The 23931-nt window shown below is 37.5% G+C and overlaps 2 protein-coding genes and 1 pseudogene across 2 annotated transcripts in view; 2 read left to right on the forward strand and 1 right to left on the reverse strand.

Annotated features, from left to right (window-relative positions):
• The window catches only part of BCLAF1 (BCL2 associated transcription factor 1), a 1193665-nt gene that overhangs the window by 887128 nt on the left and 282606 nt on the right, over positions 1–23931 (reverse strand). The gene's annotated exons all lie outside the window — the stretch shown is intronic.
• Positions 1–23931, forward strand: part of LOC126031298 (cytochrome P450 4A11-like) — a 450346-nt pseudogene that overhangs the window by 418865 nt on the left and 7550 nt on the right.
• PDE7B (phosphodiesterase 7B) overlaps positions 1–23931 on the forward strand; it is a 208142-nt gene that overhangs the window by 64017 nt on the left and 120194 nt on the right. Inside the window, exon 2 of the mRNA XM_049788023.1 lies at positions 23538–23621. Coding sequence (XP_049643980.1) covers positions 23538–23621 — 84 coding nt within the window. The remainder of the gene's footprint in view (positions 1–23537; positions 23622–23931) is intronic.

Here is a 23931-nt window from a genome sequence, read left to right on the forward strand (position 1 = left end):
TTATTGCAGCACTATTAACAATAGCCAGAATCTGGAAACAACCCAGAAACCGACAACAGATGAGTGGCTAAAGAAACTGTGGTACATTTACACAATGGTATACTATGAAGCTATTAGGAACATTGAAGTCAATTTTTCCTGTACATGGATGTACATGGAAACATATTGAGTGAAATGAGCCAGTGGAAGAGGGATAGACATAGAATAGTGTTACTCATTGGGGGAGGAGAGAAATGGGGAGCATTGGTGGTGAGAATGCTGTACTTGTGAAGGGGGTGTTATTTTTATGACTGAACCCCAACTACAAACATGTTTGTAACCATGGTGCTTAAACAGAGATATTTAAAAAAGAAAAAAAGAAAAAGAAAAGACCTATGACAATAATATCCAGAAACAATAGAGCTATACACTGGAGGACCAGCTCATGATATGAAGCTTGCCACAAAAAGCGGTGAGTGCAGCTAGAGCATTAACCAAAATGACAAATACCATGACAATGATGATGAGGGAGAGAGACAGAATGCCTGCCTGAGATAGATAGGGGTTTGAGGTAGGTGAGGAAAATGAGGGAACATTGGTGGTAAGAAGATAGCTATGGTAAAGGATGGTGTACATTCTACATCAAAAACCCCAGTATGAAAATCTTTGTAAACAGTTATTAAATGGAAAATAAAATATAAAACTAATAATAATAATAAGACCAAATGGGATTAAAAGTCAGTGAGTAAAATATCACATGTTTTAAGAGTCCATTTATTTTAAGTGTCCAGAACTGACAACTTCATGGAGACACATAGTAGATCAGTGTTTACTAAGGGCCAAGCAAAGCAAAGTTTAGGAAGATTTTGGATTTCCTTCAGGGGTGATAAAAAAAAAGTCCTAAAATTGATATGGTGATATCTGCCTATATGTAAAATATTATAAAAAGCCATTTATTTGTGCAAATTAAATGGGTAAACTGTGTGGTATGTAATGTCTCATTAATACCATGATTTTTAATGTATGACAATAACAAAAATTTTAAAATTCAACTGATAAATTTAAGCAACATAAATGCACTAGTCTTCTCCAGCCTTTTACTTCCATATGTACTCCTTTCCCACCAACCCATAGAGAACAAAATAAAGGGAATTTTGAGATATTTGTGTTCTCTCAGAAAAAGTAAAACACTTTGAATAACACAGGTGCCAAATTTTATGATACATTTGAGGCATACTTAAATGAGAGCCTTTATGGGATTCCAATTAATCTAGAATTGTGAAGTCATGATTATTGTTCAGTTTTATTTCTAGACAAATGGTATCTAACTTACAACACAAAATCTTGGATAAAAAGAGTGGACATTCAAGCTGTCTGAGGTCCTCTCATAAACTACAAAAAAAAGATTGGCATCAGGTAGGTTATACCTGAGACTACAATATTTACAAAGTTGTTCTATTTGAATTTATTTCAAGCAGTCAATAAATAAATGGTTCCATGCTATTAAAAATGGAGAAAAGAGAACACTACAAACATGTGATTCTACCTCCTGCGATTCGGTCCATTTCCCCGGCTCCCTTCTCAGAGAAAGATGCAATTGTTCACTTGATGACCCTGGTACTCAGCATATTTTCTTTGGGGCCATATTTTGAATATTATTTTTGTATAAAGCCAAGCCAATGAATGGAGAAGTTGGAAAACATAATCAGAATATTATATTGACACTGTTGTAGATTTTCCAAATGCCGAAAAACAAGAAATGAATGAAAATAAGTGATAATTTTATGCATCTTTATATAGGGCACATTCCCAAGTGGGGGGGATTATTTGGATAAAAACAAAATAACAAGATATTTATTGGGTATTTTTAATTTATGACATATTTGTCACATTTAAGCAGAACCCTTATCCTCAAAGATTTACATTATAGACATTTACTTCTTTGTGTCTTTTTCTCTCTTCCTCATTTTCTATTTCTAATATGCAGAAGGTACTCTTAGCTATTTGGTAGGAGCTACAAATATTGTCTGACCACAACCATATAATCCCCCTTGGAACCATCCATCTTTTCCAATGGTCTGTCTAGTGATATACTTAGTGATTGCTTGTGATTTTGTAGGACCTTGGAGACATTGCAAGACACCATGTGCAATTTTTAAATCACCCAAGGAGTCCAATATTAATGTTAACCTTGAATGACCTAGAAATGACTTTATTTTGCACCATCAATTATACAATCAGGGATAATATCCTTCCATTGGCTGGACAGCATATGTTCTTATGGGATGATGGGATGAGAAAGGCTGAATGTTTGTGAAACTTGACTCAGAGGCAGAAATCAACTAAAAATTCTGGGAAAATCTCAACAATCAATAAAGATCAATTATTGTTAAAGGTATACTACAAATCTAAATTTTTTATCCGAAGAACAGTGCTTTTATTTGAAAGGATGATACAGAGTGAAGTGTCTTTACAAATGCTATTAAGTTAGGCTTTATAGCATTGATTTTATTACTTACTATTTAAGTTGTAACTTTCATAGAATATATAACATGAAATATGTGTCTTATACAAAAGTAATGTGCTGTGTTATTCTTTTCATAATTTTTGAGTATGAATACATATTGTTGTTAACAAGTCTTCCTGGTATCTAATTTTTCCAGCCCAAGTAAAAATGTGCTTCAATATTTGAACCAGCGCATGCATAATTCCCTGAATTTTTCTCAGAAACTGAGATTTTTCACTGCAAGGTCAAGAATCCTTCTCTCTTGGGTCAGAGAGATTGCACAGTGGTAGGGCATTTGCCTTGCACATGGCCGACCCAGGATGGGCCTCAGTTCAATCCCCAGCTTCCCAGATAGTCCCCTAAGCCAGAAACATTTTCTGAGCATGTAGCCAGGAGTAACCCCTGAGCATCACCGGGTGTGGCCCAAAAACAAAAACAAAGAATCCTTCTCTCCCGTACCCCTTCCCAGATCCCCACAAATCAAAAAACCACTCCACAAATTTCTCTATTTGCGATTTTGTCCCTTCTCTTTAATTGTATCTGAATTTATTCTCTAATCTTCATTTTCATTTTTCTAATGTTCTAGTTAATAATTGTTTTTCAAAATGGTCTACAAAACTTCTGAATCACCAGAGCAATGATAATTTCTTAACTGAAGAACCTACATCTAAATAGAACACAATTTCATAAAATCTTAAGATGATTACTCTAACAAGCATTTCCTTAAAAAAATATAGAATGTTCAGTGGATAAGGGACTTGTCTTGCACACCGCCCAAACCAGATTTGATCACCTGAGCCCACTAGAACGACCCCTAAATGCAAAGATGGGAGCCATCGCTGAGCACAGTCTTGAGTGTCCACCCCCACCGATCAAATATTTGTTTTTTCCTCAAGTCTCATCACTTTTGCTGAACATTTGTGCTTTTTGCCTTTTATATGTCTGTTCTATGAGCTATAGTTCTCAACAGTGGCATCTCTGAAAGTCATTAGAAAAACTTTGTAAAATATATCTCTGCACACACTCACTGCAGACCAATTAAATTATAATATATTTTTCTTTTTCTTTATTTTTTTTTATTTTGACCTAAGTTAATTACAAATTTTTCACAGTAATTTTCTAGGTATATAGTGATATTAAATCAGGGGCACTCCCACCACCAATGTTGTCCTCCCTCCACTTCTGTTCCCAGCATGCATCCCACATCCCCCTCCTTTACCACCGGGTTGCTAGTATAAGTGGTCTGTTCTGTGTCTAGCGTGTCTGATCAATTTTTTATTTCTGCTTAATGTACCCTCTATTATTTCCTCCTCAATTTGTGGGTGAAATAATATGGTTTAAATTATTGGTTCTGTTTGAAGAAAATAAAAATTAAATAAAATAAAATGGGGCAAAAAATGGGAGGAGTTCTTCTAGAGGCTATAAATATCAGTTTAAGAGAAGAAAGGGAGGGGCCGGCGCAGTGGCACTAGATTTAAGGTGCCTGCCTTGCCAGCGCTAGCCTAGGACGAACCTAGGTTCGATCCCCCGGCGTCCCATATGGTCCCCCAAGCCAGGAGCCACTTCTGAGCGCATAGCCAGGAGTAACCCCTGAGCATCACCGGGTGTGGCCCAAAACCCTCCCCCCCCCCAAAAAAAAGGGAAAAAGGGAGAAACCTAACAACACTAAAAAAAAATTTTTTTAAATCAAACAAAAACTAGAAAAGCACTACAGCAATAAAGATACTAACATACCAACCACACAATAACCACAGTCCTGAAATAAACACACACACACACACACACACACACACACACACACACACAGAAAACTCACGGTGGGGGGTGGTGGGAAACAAGCAACAAACAACTACAATAGCAAAACCAAAAAAAAGTTAATTTGTGCCTGCCTCTCTCTCTCTTTCTTTCTCTCTCTTTTTCTTGCATAGGCACAGTAAATATTGGGAAAATTAGAAAGGGAGTTCCCTTGTCCTAAGATATACAGGGTTTCTCCACCCTTGAAGTATACTGTCATGGGAATAACTACAGAAATTAGAATATATTTTAAAACACCTGACCTTACTTGCAAAATTGAACAATACAAGAACATATACAAGGAAGAAAAAAGATTGTTAAGGGGTTTCTTAGAAGCATTTTAGAGAATAAAGATAGGAAAGAACTATCCCAGAGTCTAGAAAAAGCAGAACTTTACAATCAACAGAAAACTAAGAGAAGGATATAAAAATGCCTGGGGCTGGAGCGGCAGTACAGAAGGTATGATGCTTTTGGCGCTTGTTTTTCCATCTGTTTCTGGCAGTATTTCATTTCTTCGACTGCTGAGTTGTGCTTGATGAGGGCTAGGTGTTGGGGAATAGAGGTTTATTTCCCTCATCAGTAGGAAATAGTTCCATTTTCCTTATCATTGTCAGTGGGATCAGGTAAGAGAAGAGTAGAATTCTGGATATGCTAGGGCTGACAAGCATTTCCCAACCTGGTTGAATGTCCAGCATCCCACATGGGCCTCCTGAGCACTACCAGGGATAATTCCTGAGTACAGAGCTAGGAGTAAGCTCTATGAACCACTGAGTGTGGCCCAAAAATAAACAAGCAAAAAAGAATTTTTGGACTATTTCTTGAAGGTTTTTTTTTGCATATTTTATTGTATTGAAATTTATATGATAAAGTGTGGTGCTATCAGAAGATCCATTAGTGAATACTTATTAGGTACTATTTTTGAAGGTTTTTTTTTAACTGTTTTCTCAATTATCCTAATTCCAAGAAAATATCTTGCATAATGTGTCCTGAAAGAAGACATTTAATTATATTAATAGATAAAATGTCTCAAAATACACTTCTCCCTAAATATGTGTTTTTGCCTCTTATATACTGACAAAATGAATGTGTTTCTATGGTATTAAAATAAATGCATAGACAGATGCATGTTTCATTCTCTGCCTTTTCTGTGAAGCCAGACTAATGTTTTGTCTGAAGACTGAAATGCCTCTAACGCACAGAGACTTACCTCCTAACGAATGGCCTAATAAAAGCATGTCTTTGGGGTTTTTGTTACTAAATTGTATTACTTTTATTTTTATTTCTAAATAAATATCTTTATTTAAGCACCATGATTATAAGCATGTTTGTAGTTGGGTTTTTGTTATATAAAATAAAAAAAAAGTCTCTCCCCTTAACCAGTGCAGTGTTTGGAGAGTGGAGATTAGGAGGAAAAAGGAGCACTTTGCCAGATTCTGGGTACTGATGGTCTTACTGGAACTCAAGACAGGGTCTAGGGGCCAGAGCAATGGTGCAGCGGTAGGGCGTTTGCCTTGCAAGTGGCTCATCTAGGACAGACCACGGTTTGATACCCTGGCATCCCATATGGCTCCCCAAGCCAGGAGCAATTTCTGAGTGCAGAGCCAGGAATAACCTCTGAGTGTGGCCCCAAAACCAAAAATCAAAAACAAACAAACAAAAAAAAACAGGGCCTAAATGTTAAAATGATAACACATTCATTTATAGATCTAACAAAAGTTGAAACTTCCCCCAACATATTTTCAGCAAAGCAGACAGCACCATTCATTACAAGAGTATAGGAACACAGTCACTCCCTCATTCAAAAACTTCCTGTGTTTCCCTGATTCCTTGAGTCCAAACACAAAGGACTGCTCTTGCATATTTGCCTTTGCCCATTTTGCCACCACTTGTCATCTCTGCATGTTTCCTTTCACTGTCCCTGCACTTCTTTGGCTACAGCTGGTGGGCCTCCTTGCTGTTTCTAGAACACAACAGCAATGCTCTTTAAGGTGTGCTGTTCCTGGGTCTTAAATGTTCCTTCCACTTTACCTCATGGATCTCCACATGTTTCAGTAAAGTTTCTGGTCACCTCAAAGAAAACTTCCTAGATCTGTCTCTATTGAACCTGCAGTCTCTGCAACACCTCAGCCACTCTCACTCCTGCACCTTCCCTGCTGTATTTCACCTCAGAGGCAGTTTGTGTATTGTGCTTATTGTCAATATATCCCCATTTGAATCTGAGTCCCATAAAGACAATTATACCTGGTCTATGCTGTTCTCTGCTATATTCCTCAGAGCCTTGATCAGGGCTTGGTATATAGTAAGTACTCAAAAAAAAAATCTGATAAATAAGTGAATATAATTACAGACCTGATTGGTCTGTAGCCCCAAATAGAAATCATAGCAAGAGATACAGACTTAAATACATGCAACAAAAACTACAGGGCTGATCATCACAGAAGGGAACCCAGAGGACCTCTAAATACCTTGTAAGATTAATATTGACCAAAGTGTTTTTATACACATTCAAACACAAAAACTTCATGTAGAACAGTATTACTCCCTATTGTATTTAAATATCAAATATATTGCTTAAATATCTTCCTTAGAAGAGAGTCAAGAACAAATATGAAAAATGATTTGTGAATAATATGGAAAATGATTGATTATTTTACTTTCCTGGGTAACTAGTATAAGTATCAGTAAATTGAAGGATCTGAAAAATCTCATGTGTATTCATTAGTCAGGATTCTCCAGGAATCATTACCCTTCATAATACATATTTTGGTTCTGAGAACTTTTAGAAAAACAGAATCTAAAGGATGTTCTTTGAATTGTTCTGAATTTATGGAATTGTTTCAATCTGTTTTTATTAGTAAGAAGGGCACTGATAGTCATTGGTGCAATGAAGCTCTAGAGATATGCAAAATAACAACAATGGTACTCTTAATAAAATGCTTTCTGGAGGCAAATTTCTGAGTAGCATGTATGTGATTCCTTTGAAATTTTTTATCAGAGTAAAAAGCTTAAAGAGATTTACTGTTCTTAATGTTGTTTAATAAAAGGGTAAAAGGAAATGATGAGCTAGACATTTAAATTTCCAGTTCAAGTGCTGCCTAAATGACCTGAAAATTTCCATTCCTGCCCTGTGAGACTCATTTTCTGTGACTACCGAGCTAAGATTCCTGCAAACCAAATCTAGAATCTCATCCTCGTAGTGACTGAATACAATGAAAATTGGATTTCCAATGTTGCATTATGCCTACTGCTAAAGAGTGGGGGTGGGGCATTGATTGGAAAAGGTCAGGATACTCTGATGTCTTCTTGATCAGAAGAGATACCCTATCCAACTCATCGAAAATACCACAGATCAGTGTTTTAAATATCAGAAATATGTTTTCTCATAGTTCTGAAAGTTGAAAGTTCAAAATAAGGATGCTCAGTTTCTGTTCAAGTCTTCCTTTCTGGTTCACTGTGCTTCCATCACTACGGTCTTATTGTACATCAAATTTCAACTTCTTAAGAACACCAGCCTCCTTGGATTAGGCCCCACATTATTGACATCAACTTTTAATTTAATTACCACTTAAAAGCCCCATATCTAATTGTCCATTCTGAAATAAAGAAAAATTCATCTTTCATTTTTGAATTTTAGGGACACATAATTTATCCCATAGCACTCAATTTTCAAACTTTTATTTTATTAAAGTAAAACATTTGGCCCTACTACATCTAGCCTAACTTTTAATTATGCACCACTTAATTCACATGTTAAATTACATATCAAAGAATGTTTCTCTCTCTCTTTTTTTTTTTTGTTTTTTTGTTTTTGGGTCACACCCGGCACTGCTCATGGGATACTCCTGGCTCTACACTCAGAAATCACTCCTGGCAGGCTCCGAGTACCATATGGGATGCCAGGATTTGAACCACCATCTTTCTTCATACAAGAAAAATGCCTTGCCTCCATGCTATCTCTCCAACCCCATTTTTCTCATTTTTTAAATTATGATTTAACTATATTTAATCAGCAATGGCAATGTCAAATTTGTATATGTATAAAGTTTAATAATATAATATAAAATTTATTTAGAAAAATGGCTTATTAACTATGATTAACATACAACAACAATGTTTCATTTGGAGTTTAGGTTTTGTTTTGGGGAGGTGGACCATAAACAGTGGTGCTGAACATTGTGTTGATAGTACATGGAACCAGGTAATGTCCAAGATTTGTCAGAGTTCTGCATATAATGCATGCTCTCTAGCCTATTCATTGAACAACTCTGATTCCCAAAAAGAACATTCATAATAATAAAACTTTATTTGAAAGTTAGCTGCAGGACACTTTTGTCTATATGATTTCAATTGTCTCTGCTTTCAATGAGATATATAGAGTAGATATTATTACTATTTAATACACAAAAGATTGCATGAAGCATAGAAATTTAAATTTTAAAATCATAGACATTGGGGTCGAACAGACAGCACAGCAGTAAGGCTTTTGCCTTGCATGCAGCCAACCCGAGACAGACCCAGGTTCAATTTCCGGCATCCCATATGGTTCCCCGAGCCTGCCAGGATTTATTACTGAGCTCCTCCAGGTGTCGCCCAAAATAGTGTCTGTTCATTTCTTCTCCCCATTTTTTTGATGGCATTAGATTTTTTTTTCTTGTAAAGTTCTGTCAGTGCCCTGTATATTTTGGATATTAGCCCCTTATCTGATGGTGTTGGGTGAATAGTTTCTCCCACACGGTGGGTGTCTCTTGTATCCTGGGCACTATTTCTTTTGAGGTGCAGAAGCTTCTCAGCTTAATGTATTCCCATCTGTTTATCTATGCTTCCACTTTTTTGGAAAGTGAAGTTTTCTCCTTGAAGATGTCTTTAGTCTCAATGTAATGGAGTGTTTTACCGAAGTATTGTTCTATATACCTTATGGTATCAGGTCTGATATCAAGGTCTTTAATCCATTTGGATTTTCCCTTCGTACATGATGTTAACTGGAAGTTTATGTTTGCTTTTTTACAAGTGGCTAACCAGTTCTGACAGCACCACTTGTTGAAGAGGTTTTCCCTGCTCCACTTAGGATTTCTTACTCTTTGGTCAAAAATTAGGTGATTGTATATCTGGGAAACATTGTCTTAGTACTCAAGCCTATTCCACTGATCTGAGGGTCTGTCTTTATTCCAATATCATGCTGTTTTGATAACTATTGCTTTGTAGTACAGTTTAAAGTTGGGGAAGGTAATGCCTCCCATTTTCCTTTTCCCTAGGAGTGCTTTAGCTATTCGAGGGTGTTTATTGTTCCAGATGAACTTCATAAGTGTTTGATCCACTTCTTTGAAGAATGTCATGGGTATTTTTAAGAGGATCGCATTAAATCTGTATAATGTTTTGGGGAGTATTGCATTTTAATTATGTTAATCCTGCCAATCCATGAGCAAAGTATGTGTTTCCATTTCTGTGTGTCCTCTCTTATTTCTTGAAGCAGGGCTTAATAGTTTTCTTTGTATAGGTCCTTCACATCTTTGGTCAAGTTGACTCCAAGGTATTTGAGTTTGTGTGGCACTAATGTGAATGGGATTACCTTCTTGATGTCTATCTCTTCCCTATCATTATTGGTATATAAAAAGGCCATTGATTTCTGTGTGTTAATTTGTAGCCTGCCACCTTGCTATAATGAGTCTATTGTTTCTAGAAGCTTTTTGGTAGAGTCTTTAGGGTTTTCCAAGTAGAGTATCATGTCTTCTGCATACAATGAGAGCTTGACTTCTTCCCTTGATATCTTTTTCTTACCTGATCGCTATAGCAAGCTCTTCAAGTACTATGTTGAAGAGGAGTGGTGAGAGCGGACAGCCTTGTCTTGTACCAGAATTTAGAGGAAAGGCTTTTAGTTTTTCTCCATTGAGGATAATATTTGCCATTGGCTTGTGGAAGATGGCTTTAACTGGATTGAGAAAGGTTCCTTTCATTCCCATCTTGCTGAGAGTTATGATCAAGAATGGGTGTTGGACCTTATCAAATGTTTTCTCTACATCTATTGATATGATCATGTGATTTTTATTTTTCTTGTTGTTGATGTTGTGCATGATGTTGATAGATTTATGAATGTTAAACCATCCTTGCATTCCTGGGATGAATCCTACTTGCTTGTTGTTGTATGATCTTCTTGATGATGCATTGGATCCTATTTGCCAGGATTTTGTTGAAGATCTTTGCATCTGCATTTATCAGGGATATTGGTTTGTAATTTTCTTTTTTGGCAGCATTTCTGTCTGGTTTTGGTATCAAGGTGATGTTGGCTTCATAAAAGCTGTTTGGGAGTGTTCCCGTTTTTATTTTGTTTTGTTTTTCTTTTTTCAATTTCATGGAAGAGCCTGGCTAGGATTGGTAGTAGCTCCTCTTGAAAGATTTGAAAGAATTCATTGCTAAATCCAGCTGAGCTTGGGCTTTTCTTTTTGGGAAGATGTTTGATTACAGTTTCAATTTTCTCAATAGTAATGGGGGTGTTTAAATATGCTCTATCCTCCTTACTTAACTGTGGAAGGTTTTAAGTGTCCAAGAATTTTTCCATTTCTTCTAGGTTCTCATGTTTAGTAGCATAAAGTTTCTCAAAGTAGTCTCTGATTGCCCTTTGGATCTCTGCAATATCTGTCGTGATCTCCCCCCTTTTCATTTTTAATACGGGTTATCAGGTTTCTCTCTCTCTTTTTTTGTGAGTTTTGCCAATGGTCTATCAATCTTGTTTATTTTTTCAAAGAACCAACTTCTGCTTTTGTTGATCTTTCGGTTTGTTTTTTTGGTTTTCCAAAAAATTTTCATTGATTTCTGCTTTCAGCTTTGTTATTTCCTTCTGTCTCCCTATTTTTGGTTCCTTTTGTTGGTCATTTTCTAATTTTATGAGCTGCATCATTAAGTTATTCAGGTATGTCCCTTCTTCATTCCTGATGTGTAGAGCTATAAAATTTCCTCTCAGGACTTCTTTTGCTGTGTCCCATAGATGCTGGCAGTTTGTGTCTTCATTATCATTTATTTGTTTCCAGGAAAGTTTTGATTTCCTTTTTTATTTCATCTCAGACCCACTGGTTGTTCAGTAGCAGGGTGTTTAATTTCCAATTGTTAAAGTTTTTCTTTTGTGTGGCTTTGTAGTTCACATGTAATTTCAGAGCCTTGTGGTCAGCAAAGGTAGCCTGCAAGATTTCTATCCTCTTGATTTTATGGAGGTATGTTTTATGTGTCAGCATGTAGTCTATCCTGGAGAATGACCCATGTACATTGAAGAAGAATATGTATCCAGGTTTTTTTGGATGGAGTGTCCTATATATATCTACTAGTCCTCTTTCTTCCATTACTCTTTTCAGGGCTAGTATGTTTTTTTGGGGGGGTTTCAGTCTGGTTGACCTATCAAGTGTTGATAGGGCCGTGTTGAGGTCTCCCACAATTATTGTGTTATTATTGATTTCTTCTTTCAGATTTGTCAGTAACTGTATTAGATAATTTTCTGGTCTCTCATTGGGTGCATATATGTTTAATTGTCTGATTTCTCCCTGTTGCACATATTCCTTGATTAGTACATAGTGTCCATCTTTGTCCCTTACCACTTTTCTGAGTATAAGTTGGTGTCATCAGATATTAATATGGCCACCCCAAATTTTTTGAGGGTTTTGTTTGCTTGGATGATTTTCCTCCTGCCTTTGATTTTGAGTCTATGTTTATTCTGACTATTCAGATGTGTTTCTTGTAGGCAGCAGAAGGTTGGATTCATCTTTTTTACCCATTTTGCCACTCTGTGTCTTTTAATTGGTGAATTTAGTCCATTAACATTGAGGGAGATGATTTTCATAGGATTTAATGTCATCTTTGTTGATAAGTTTGCTGTGTTTGTTGATCTCTCTTGTCTTAAAGTAGACCTGTCAGATTTTCCTTTAAGGCTGCTTTTTCATCTGTGAAGTTTCTGAGATGTTGTTTATCCATGAAGCTATGTATCCTTCCTTCAAACCTGAACGTGAGTCGGGCTGGGTGCAGTATTCTCGGTGGGGCATTCATTTCATTCAGTCTTATCACAATATCCCACCACTGTCTTCTGGCCTTCAGAGTTTCTTGTGACATGTCTTCCGTAAGTCTTATGGATGCTCCTTTGAATGTAATTTCCCTTTTTCATCTTGCTGCTTTCAGTATTCTATCTCTATCTGTGGGATTTGTCATTGTAATGAGGATGTGTTACGAGGGTGTTTTTCTTTGGGTCTCTTTTAACTGGTACTCTTCTGGCATGCAGGATTTGATTACATGTAGTCTTTAACTCTGGGAGTATCTCTTTGATGATGTCTTTGACAGTTGATTCTTCCTGGAGATCTCCTGATTGGGTCTCTGGGACTCCAATGATTCTTATGTTGTTTCTGTTGAGTTTATCAAAGACTTCTATTTTCATCTGTTCGCATTCCTTGAGTGCTTTTTCCATTGCCTTATTGTGTGTCTTGAGGTTCTTTTCCAATTTCTTTTGCTCTGTTGAGTTTTTCTGCATCTCATATTCCAGTACTCTGATTCTCTCCTCAGCTGCTGTTAACCTGCTGGCGAGGCCATCCACTGAGTTTTTCAGTTGAGCTACTGTGTTTTTCAGATCTGTTATTTCAGTTTGGAGTTTTCTGATTTCTGTCTTTGTGTTCTGTTCAGATAGATCTATGCTTTCTTTGAATTTTACAAACATCTTCCATATTTCTATTTTAAGTTCCTTGTCTGAGAGGTTAATCAGAATTTTTTAGGTCATCCGAGCTATCGTCTTTATTCTCTGTGCATGGTTTTTGCCTGCGTGTTGTCACGCTTGTAGTGTGGTTTTTCCTGCGTGTTGTGGTGGGGTTCATTGGTTAGAAAGAGTGTGCAGACGTGAAGCAGAGCGACCATGCTCTTCTGCTGCCTTTAGTTGACAGTTTTTTGGTGTGCATTCCCTAGGCCTCTGAGGAGACCTTCAGGTATTCAAGAAACACAGATAGGCATAGGAGAGATTTTCCTTGAAGTCCCCAGAGTGATCAAAGCCACAGCAGGGCAGAGCCTCCGCAGGACAGAGAGCTCTGCTTATTGGTTGGCAAACCCCAAGCCAGACTTTACTAACTCACTCTCTGGGCAGCTTCAGAATGCAGTTTTTTGGGTGTGCACTCCCTAGGCCTCTGAGGAGACCTTCGGGTATTCAGAAACACAGACAGGCACAGGAGAGGTTTCCCTTGAAGTCCTCAGAGTGATCAAAGGCACAGCAGGGCAGCAAATCTCAGTTTTCTAGATATGTCATATTAAAAATTTACATCTCTGCCTTTAAACTATGATACTGACAACAGGATTTATTAGAGGATTATATTAATTCATATGAAAATTTTTAACATTTTCTAAGACCAACTAACTTCTCAATAAATGTTAACTATTCCTGTAGAAATATGAGTGATTGGTTTAAATAATAAAACATCTTATAACATGAATATAATATAACCAATTCAATCATTTCCCTACTGAGTTAAGTTTTTGCCATCTGTTTCATTCTGAAATTAAAAAAAAACAAACCAGAAAATGAACAACACTTGGAGCCTTAAAGAATCCCAAATGCCATTTTGGCACAAGGGGTTGGACTATAGAATTCCCCTAATACCTTGTGGCCCTGAGTAGGCTGCCGCAGTAAGTGTGGTGGCCGGATGATCCTTCTGAGGTCAGCAGACTTGGTGTGGAAGTCTCTGAAGAACAGGCTCTCTCAAGGGGCTTTGAGTATTTCCTGCCCATGATCAGCAGCATCTTCTCTTGCAGTATTTTGGCAGCTTTGGCCTTGTTCCTAGCCAGAATCAGTAAGTTCAAAAGCACATGAAAATAAATAATACATTAAAATGTTTCTTTCGAAGTTTAAAAAAATACAAGAAGTTATTCAGCAATATTGAGACTCACTTGGAATTAATCTTATTAATTACATTTATTTTCCTTGAATCCAATCAATATTTACCTTGGTAGTGATATTTTCCTTGGTAGTGACTTTTCATTAGAAATCTTTAAGCATAAAAAAATAGACAGGGTATCACTGATATTTTGGGAAAATGTACATTTTCATGACCAGGGCTCCTTTAACCTTGCACTTTTCAAAATGTCTTTTGTTATTAATACCATCCCAAAGAATGTTCTGAAGATCAGCCTGTTATTGTCTTTCAAATAGCTTTCTTTCATTTCATTATTAATTGTATTAGGAAGAGATATCCTTTGTATCTTATTAGTAAAGGAGATTGGGAAAACAATATAGGAGAGGTGGGTGATGGCTGTAAGATTGGCGACCATATGGACTGCCAGGAATAGAACCAAGGTCCATCCTGTGTTGGCCGCGGGCAAGGCAAATGACCTACCCTGTGCTATCACTTCGGCCGGGACAGCATTTTAATGGAAATTGTATTTACCTACTTTACAAGAATTTAATGAGGTTTAGGATGAGCATTTGTTAAAATGAACTCAGTCACAGGAATCAGCAACCTTTAAGACATAAAGAGCCACTTGGACTCGTTTCCAAAGGAAAAAATAACCTGGGAGCTGCAAAACCATCGAGACATTTAAAACAAACATAACACTGCATACATTGTTTCTTACAGGATCGTGCAGTTAGCTGTAGATCTGAAGAGAAAAAGAACTTTTTCACTTAACAATATAAAATATACTTGTGCAAATTAATAGTCAATTAAAATATTTAAATGATACTGCTCCCCCTGCTATCCATCACCTCAGCAGTGACCTAGGATTAACCACTTTGCTGACCCACCTACTCCAAATTTCTAAGTCACATAAAAACAACCCCATAAGATACCTAGATGTCCAGTGAAGTTTCAGCTCCCTTTGTTCCAGTGCTTCTCACATAGTGGGGCGCGCCCCCCATGGGACGTTTGACCTTGGGTGTCTATAACAACTAAGGGGGGTGCGTCTGACCTTGGCAAACACTGTCCAAGCTAAGCCCCATGTTTATGTCTCGTATGTCTCTGGAGCTGAGAGTTGCTGTGTCCTGCTTCAAACCCCACTTGGAAAAGGTATGCATTACAAAACGTGCTCATTGTAGCCATGAATCCAGACATCACCTCTGATTAAAAAATCTGCTCAAATTATTTTATATATTTTTGTTTTGCAGGTTAAAGTTTTTTTTAATAAAAATACTATTTACAGTCATGCGGGGGGGGCAAAAAATGTTTTCTTCTTCCTAGGGGGACATGACAAAAAATAATTGAGAAGCACTGCTTTGGCCTAACCTATACCATTATAAACCCCTGGTCTCTCACAGCATGGTCTATAGTATCCCTGTATTGAACTAAATTTATATCATGAAAAATCAACAGGCTTTTTAATTTTTCTCAGGACATAACTTTGCTACTAACTGATATGACCATGGTTTGCCCAAAGGGAGAGGATATATTTCCAGGGATAATTTAAAAAAAAAACATGAATAACATTTTGGATAATGTGGGAAAAAATGGAGACGGTGGGTGAGAGGGAAATTGGTAAGGGGAATTGACACTGATGATGATGTTAGAACACTATATGCCCAAAATTCAACATGAAATTGTACATCATGGTGTTTTACTTTTAAAAATAATTAAAATTAAGATATAAAACAAATGGAGAAATAAAAAAAAGCAAGAGCTATCTACTGAACAGAATACAGACACTGGCCAAGTGTGACTTCAGGAGGACTGCCAATGTCTCCTGGCTCCTGATCCCACTAACTCACTTCTAAACTTTATGTAAAAAGGAATTATAGACACAACTACATCAAACTGATTGTTACGATAACTTAACCCACTCATATTTGCACAGTCCTTAACATAATGCTTGACTTAAACATTCTCCTTAATCAGCCCTAATATCATGAAAAGAAACTTAGAAAAAGAAAAAGGCCTGGTTTACACAGGAACCACAGAACAGCAACAAAATAAGAACAATAACCGTTGTTTCTTTCATGCCTATAATGTACCCAGGCATTGTGCATGTGACACCGCTATTAAAAAGCAACACGCACTGCCTTGGTGCGATTCTAAAAACTCAAATTATTGTCTGAGAAATAGGCAAATACTATACAGGCTCATGCTGCTTTTTTTCATGGCTTACAGCAGACCCAGATCATATATTCCCTTAAACACATCCTCAGTTTATTCCCTTTCATCTCAATGTTTGTAAGAAGACATAGCCTTTGTATCATTTCAAGTTCTTTTACAGCTTCTTGAAATTCTCTTCAGGCATTCCTGCTGCTTCTTGTTCAATATCTTTTTATTAGACTCCAGAGTTCCTAGTGCTTGAAACTTTTTCTCATTTTTTCTCTGTAAAACCATCAAGTTAAAGACAGTCTAGTTTGAGTTACCTGCTTTAGAAAATAAAGACCCTGCTGTGTCTATATTCTCCTTTGCAGCATTTAAGCTCCAAAATACACATTTGCCACAGAGTATTTAACAATTCAAAGCTAAAGTTACAAGGTAGTACATTATTGTTTGGGGACTCCAACTTGATGAAACTTCCCCTTACTCTAAGTTCTATGATCAACATTTGGAAAAAGAGGAGAAAATTTTTTTCTTACTTGCAAGAAACTAACATTATTTTGTTCCTTCTGCCAGAAGCGTGATTTCTGAACAACTCATTCCTGGTTTCTCTTTTCCTTGTACACAAAAGTCCCTCCGCAACAGCCCAGGAAAACACAATTAGTGCAACAGAACATTGAATAGGGGGAGGAGCGATAGCGCAGTGGTAGAGCGTTTGCCTTGCACCTGGCTGACCCAGGACGAACCCGTTTCGATCCCCCGGCATCCCATATGGTCCCCCCATCCAGGAGCAATTTCTGAGCGCATAGCCAGGAGTAACTCCTAGCTTCACCAGGTGTGCCCCCCCCCAAAAAAAAAAGCAAAAATCAAAAACAGAAAGAAGAACATTGAATAGGACACTCCTGTATGGCCAATTCTGTTCACACATTGCTTGGTGAACACACCAAGATTGAGCATCTAAATGGAAGATGTTGATCTCATCGGCCATCTCGCATCTCCCGCAAGATAAAAACTCTCAGATACCTCTCAGTTTAGGTTACCCATGTAACCTACACCGACCGCCTGTATTTCCCACAAACCCATGGAATACTTAAATTGTACAGCCTTCCTCTCAGATTAAGCATTTGTGAAGAAGTCACACACTGCTACTTGAAAGATTCAAAACCACGACCTGAAGCTGTGCAACTCAGTAAAAGTTCCTATCTGAGATTTGGGACCTAAACTCCTTCTACTTTGGTTTTGCAAAAGTAGCAGCAGTGGCATGAATTGTCTCCACCACGAAGCCCCAAGGAGAATCTTCCACCAGAGTCGTTCTCTCCCATCACATACGAGGCCTCCTACACTACTCCCCTCACTTCCTCTTCCTGGTCCACAGGGATAACCCTGCTATCTCCAGTCAGTATCCCCAGCAAGCACGGCAGTCACATTCTTTTCTTCATTCATCCTCAGGTGCACAAGGAGCACCGAAGCTGCTGCTCAGTCCTCCCGGCCCCTTTCCCCCACCCTGAAATGACCCTGACACATGGCTGGGGCTAGCGTCTGGTTCTTGTCATGTGGCCTGTGTTCCAGCCACTGTAAGTTGTCATCACTGTCAGTGTCTCCACCCTCTCTGCCAGTTATATAAGAAGCCACATCGCACAAGCGTTGATTAAACAGAGGCTGCCCCAGAGGCCAAGTGGGCGAGAGGTCCCTTCCAGAACCATGTCCCCCTGGGAAGGAGAGTGGCTGTCTCCGGGGCTTGGCTCCTGCAGTCACTCGGCTGAGCTCCCTCCCTGTGTTTGCAGCCCTAAATACTTGAGGACGACATGTTATGTTTTCAGCTGGAATGGGCAAAAAAGAAGCAAGCCTGTCAAAATAAGAATACCCCTACTGTTTATTTCATTTTGGAACACAATAAGAGCGGACTGAGGACACGACTAAGAGCTGTCAACGCTCCTACCCTGCTTCCCCGTCACCTTTACTTTGCCAGAAAAGACAGAAAGAAAATGTTGCTGAAGTTAAACAAGGTTCTAATGAATAGTCAAAATAATTGTTTGGCTTGGATATAAGGTCTTAGGTAAATAGATGATTGCCCAAGGCCACAGGCCAGTAAAAGCAGTTCAGCGGGATGTGCCACTCATTCTGTTCTTCAGACATTAGCCCAGTGGCCTCTGCTTCTCCAGAGACTGTTGGTACTGAATTAGTTCTCTCTTCCCACAAGCTTATTACAGCAATTTAGTGTCATAAAGGGGCTCTTGAATGCAGAGAGTGGAATGGAAAACTTGTTGTATAAGATATATATTCTTGTGACATTAAATTGAGCTGCCTAAAAGTTTCATTTAAATAGAACATTCAAAATATGAATGTCTGGTTGGATTGTATTTCACATTTTCTGATTAAAAAAAAGTTTCTAAACTTGTTCGACTACTTAATTGTACCACCCCCTGCCTACTGGTGTTTTTAATCTGGTTGAATCCTTTATAAAAATAATTCCTTATTACTCTTATAGGCCATCATTAGATTTCTGAGTAATCCACTTCCAAGATACTTTTGTAGTGAAAGAAGCGTTGCAATGGAAACTCGCAGGTCTGTGTTTTGTGGTGTGTTGGCAGTGGTATGAATGTGTTGGGTTTTGTTTAGGTTTCTTTATATCAACTTGCTTTATTGATGTCTCTTTCTCCCCAAAGTGGATGGCAACCATCATAAAAATTTTAATTAAGGGGCCAATGTAATAGTACCATAGGTAAGGTGGTTGCCTTGCATACACCAACCTGGGTTCAATACCCAGAATCCTGTAGTGTAGGTCTCCCATGTACTACCTAAGGAATTCCTGAGTGCAGAGTCAAAAGTAACCCCTGAGCACCACCAGGTGTGACCCACCAAAAATAATTTAATTAAGAGCTTTAGTGGATTAATTGCCTGGTAATTTCAGTTCTGCTGCAGAATATTTTTTCTAACTGGAAGATAATAAATGCCTTGTTGGCTAGAGCAGGATTTTGTTGTCTCACTTGGACAATCTAGCCCCACTGAATTGCTCTTGGAACAAAAACATCTATCTAATGAATCTCAAATTCAACAAAGGAGTAGATACTCTGGCAGTCAACTTTTAGTTATCATAATAAATATATGTGTGGTTTATTAAAAATATCAAAGTATAAATGGATGATAAAAAGTACCTTCAATAGATTTTTAAATCAGATTATGTAGAAGAATAGTTAAGTATCTGAGATTTAGGACTGTAATCAATGGTCTGAACTCCTACTAGTTTTTTGTTTGGTTGGTTGATTGAGTTTTTTTGTTGTTACTTTGGAGTTTATTTGGTTGTTTTTTGTTTTAGTTTTTTGGGGAATTTTGCCACATCCACCAGTGCTCAGGAGTTATTCCTGGTTCTGTGCTCTGGGGACCACATGGGATGCCAGGGATCGAATCTGTGTTGGCCACATGCAAGGCAAAAATTCAATGGTCTGGAATACATGCTTCACATACAGAGGGTCAATATTTGATCCCCAGCACTACACTGTTGCCCTGTGGAAGCAGATCCTAAGCACCAAGCCATAAATTGCCCCCAATTATTATGGTAAGTAGCCCAAAACTACAGTTTGTAGTTACAAATTGCAAAGTTAGAAAGCAATTTCAAGTTTCCACATATGTAAATGGTCTGAAAATATCAGTCCCATTTTATTGGATTGTTGGATAGATGAGTCAGCACATGTAAAATGCTAAACACAATGCAAATATTCAATAAATATTAACCAAGAGATTAATTTTTGTACCTTGTAATTTCTTCACAACTTTGTGAAGTGGGTAAACTGCTATGATGATACTGCTTTATTTCAGTGTTAGTAAAATTGATCTCACAGTAATTAATGATTTTCCCAAGATTACATAAAATAGAGAACGTTTGATCCTCTCAATAACTACCCTCACTCTTTCCAATAGTTTATATTCTTTATCTCCTCACGTTTTCTCTAAACTTAAAATTACATGTGATGATAAATCTCCTTTATTTCTCAAGTAATAACTGAAATAAATTCTGACAGAAGCTTTAAAAACTATGCTGAGCACAAGAGAGAAATAATGCATGGATTTAGGTACTTACCTTGTGTACACTAATATTGGTTTAATCCCTGGTCCCACAAGCACTTCAAGGAGTGATCCCTGAGCACCTCTATGTGTGTCCCAACAAAAAAGATTAATAGAGTATAGTGATATTATACAGAGGCTTTTCTGGGGAAAATGGTGTTCTCAGATCTACAATATCGGGATGAATGCTGGTAATACTGAGAAGTAAGTACTTGTGGAGAAGTGATTTCCAATTACTGAGCCAGAAACACCTACCAAATGTCCAAAATAATGACACAGCAGAGCAAATTCACAAGTCCAGCAGGTTTCTTAGGCCAAAGAAATAGGGATGCAGTCAACAAGGTTGACTTTGTGATATTATTTTAACATGCTAAATGTTCTCAGTGGATGCTAGAAGCACAGCATCTTTCATGTGAAGACTGAGGTATTTTCAGTCATTTTTAAGCCAGATGTATAAAATTCACCTGGCTAAAAAACCAAAAATATTAAGAAAAGAAATATATTTAACAATCTGTATTTCAGGTCTAGTCTTATTTATACTTGTTTGTTATTTCTTTCACTTTTAACCATTGAATTATAGAAACAAATTATAGGCAAAGGAGCAAGTGATTCATGCATTATTTATTAGGCTTTATGTAACCTAGAATTTTTATTTTAAAAACCTAATCCTTGAAAAGAAAACAAAGAAAGCCCCACATCCACATGAAGGTGTTTTATTAAATAATTAAAATTTTCTTCATTTTTATTTTAATAACTTAACTTCAGGTCCAGAAAAATAGCCAATAGGTAAGACACTTGCCTGCAACATGACTGACTTGAATTTAATTCTTGAGACCCTATCTGGATCCCTAAGCTCTGCCAGAAGTGATCCTTGAGCGTAAAGCCGGGAGTAAGCCCTCATACCAAAAACAAAAAACAAACAACAAAAAAAACCTCAATTTCCTAATAAGAATCTCCTAGCCTTATGTTCCTGTTCACTCTGTGAGCATTATTGGTGCTGATTACAGTTTTTTTTCTTGAGTTTTCTGTTTTGTTTTAAATTTGAACAAATAATGGAAATTAGTTATGTGTGAAGTGCAGGAAGAAAGAAAGTTAGAAGTATATGTCCCAAAATGGATTAGAGAACATTTCACAGCTGAAATTCAAGGTATTTTAGCACATAATTACCCTGATCTCCTGGGGAAGTGGGCATTTAGTCCAGCAGGTACTCAGAGCACCTTAAACTAAAAAATCAATAAGTTAATTTGTTTGATGACGAGAGTGAGCAACTGTCCTCACTTATTTCGCTGAGCCTCTGTTTTCTCACCTGAGAGGTAGCCACACTCTTCCTAAGGTTATTGTGGAGGTCCTAGGAGATCAACAAGTAAATAAGTACACAGTGATATTCGAACACATTTCTACAAACTCTTTAGAGAGTCCATTAACACGGAATGTAAAAAAATAAAACCCTGCTGAGAGGGAAGTGTGCAATTCTTCCTGAGGCTTTCTTCTGTTGACCACCCATTCTCATAACTAACATTTCCTTTTTTAATGCCTTTTACATTCATTTTGTAATTATATTACATTTCTCCTCCTCCTACTTCACTGTATTCTGCTAATTATAAGGTTCATTAATATCAGAATAGTTTTCTATTTTTATTGTAAATGGCACTATAATATCACATTAAAAGCATTCAATGAGACACCAATACAAAACTCAAAGAAGAAACTACCTAAGGACTCACAGCTTCATTTATAAGCGTAAGAATATGTAAGACCCATCTCTGAGGAATAATTGAAGTAATAGTAATTGTCTGCACTGCTATTGGTGAGAATCGCACCCAGACACTGTCCCCCTCTCATTCTCACAGGCTGAGATCGTTATTTGTCTAGGAAAGAGTGCTTTACTGGAATCAACCATTGCCCCATTACTTCCGTTTTTCTCAGAATTATATTAGGTCTAATGAATTCATTATCATGTTGATGATTCTGCTGGTGATGGTGATGATGATGATGATGATGATGATGATGATGATGATGATGATGATGTTGATGCTTTGGGTACTTCACCATGCAGTACCCACTGTTCAGTAGATGTCAACTATTCAATCCAAGACATCACACACACAAGGAATGTGCTCTGCAGCTTGAATGGCAACTCTATCTAGGTCTCATGAATTTTACTTTTCTCTGGTTCTATACTATATGAACTGATTGGTGAATTTGGATGTGTGTGTGTGTTCTGTCAACAAAGGACATTTGCTTGGTGTATGTACCAGACATCATACAAATCACTATGTATTAATACAAAACACATGAGATTCATGATCTCTTTTACAGGAATACAGAATAAAATTAAATTATTTCCAGGCAGAGTGTTAGTTTAGATTTTTCTCCCATGATAGTTGAATGAAGTAAGGCAGCTAAAGTCCTGAGCCAGATCAGCCTTATTCTAAAATTCATCAACTTTCTACTCTATTGCCTACCTTGATCAAGGAGTAACATATATGCTAAAGGAAAAAAAGTAAGCTTAGACTATATGGAAATATGGAAAAAGTGATAAAATGTCATCAGTCTTTCCAATGTAGCTAACTGTTTCACATACCTGAAGCTAGACTAGTCTTGATTTGAGCAGCACTCCAGTGACACACTGGAGCATCCATCAAGAAACCAATGTGCAGGGCCAGAGCAATAATGCAGTGTAGGACATTTGTCTTACACATGGTCAACCTGGGTTCCATCCCCAGCATACTATATGGCCCCCAGAGCCCATAAGTAGTATTTCCTGAGTACATAACAAGGTGTGCCCCCTCAAAAAAAGCAAATGTGCTAAAGAGAAGTGGTATTGAGAATAAAAGCTATAATTCCAGTACACAATTTGTCCTTCCTGAATTAAGTTGCTTCCTCCATAGAAGGCTCTAGAAAATACAAAAAAAAAGTGTGTATACTTTGTAAATTGCTCACATTTTTACTGACCTCCCTTCCAAATAAGTATAAAAGAAAGTATTGCTTCATTTGTCAGCATATTGCCAAGTTCATTCATTAGTTAGCCCTTCCCACCTCTAACTCTTGAGCTAGATGAAGGGAAATCTTTCTTCTGACATTTGGTGGTAGTTCCAATGACCTAAGTGGTTCAGAAAATTTACAGAGGAAAAGAGAATACACTTGGCAATGTTTTCAGACGTTTGTTTGTATTTTCTGTTTTCTAGAAGATGTACGACTGAGGGGTCAGACGGGGGTTCCTGCTGAACGTCGTGGCTCCTACCCATTCATTGACTTCCGTCTCCTTAACAGTGAGTAATCAAGTGTACCTGAAAAGAACAAATGTTTTCTTCAAAAAAGGAAAGAAAAGAAATTCTCAGAGGGGACTGAACTTCAAGACCTTTGGAGTTCTGCCTTCCTTCCTCCATCCCTCTTCTCCCAGCAGGACCTTAACCCTTTGTCTAGATTTCCTCACTGGTGAGGTCATTCTTGGCCTTGTCCTATTACTCGAAGTTTCAGTGAGAGTCACATAAAATATGTCAGCTTGAAAACTGTACACTTTAAAAATTGTGAGACCCATGCAAAGCAACTCTTCCTTTTTTATCTAACACATTCTTTCCA

Source organism: Suncus etruscus, chromosome 15, assembly GCF_024139225.1.
Source record: "Suncus etruscus isolate mSunEtr1 chromosome 15, mSunEtr1.pri.cur, whole genome shotgun sequence".
Classification (NCBI taxonomy): domain Eukaryota; kingdom Metazoa; phylum Chordata; class Mammalia; order Eulipotyphla; family Soricidae; genus Suncus; species Suncus etruscus.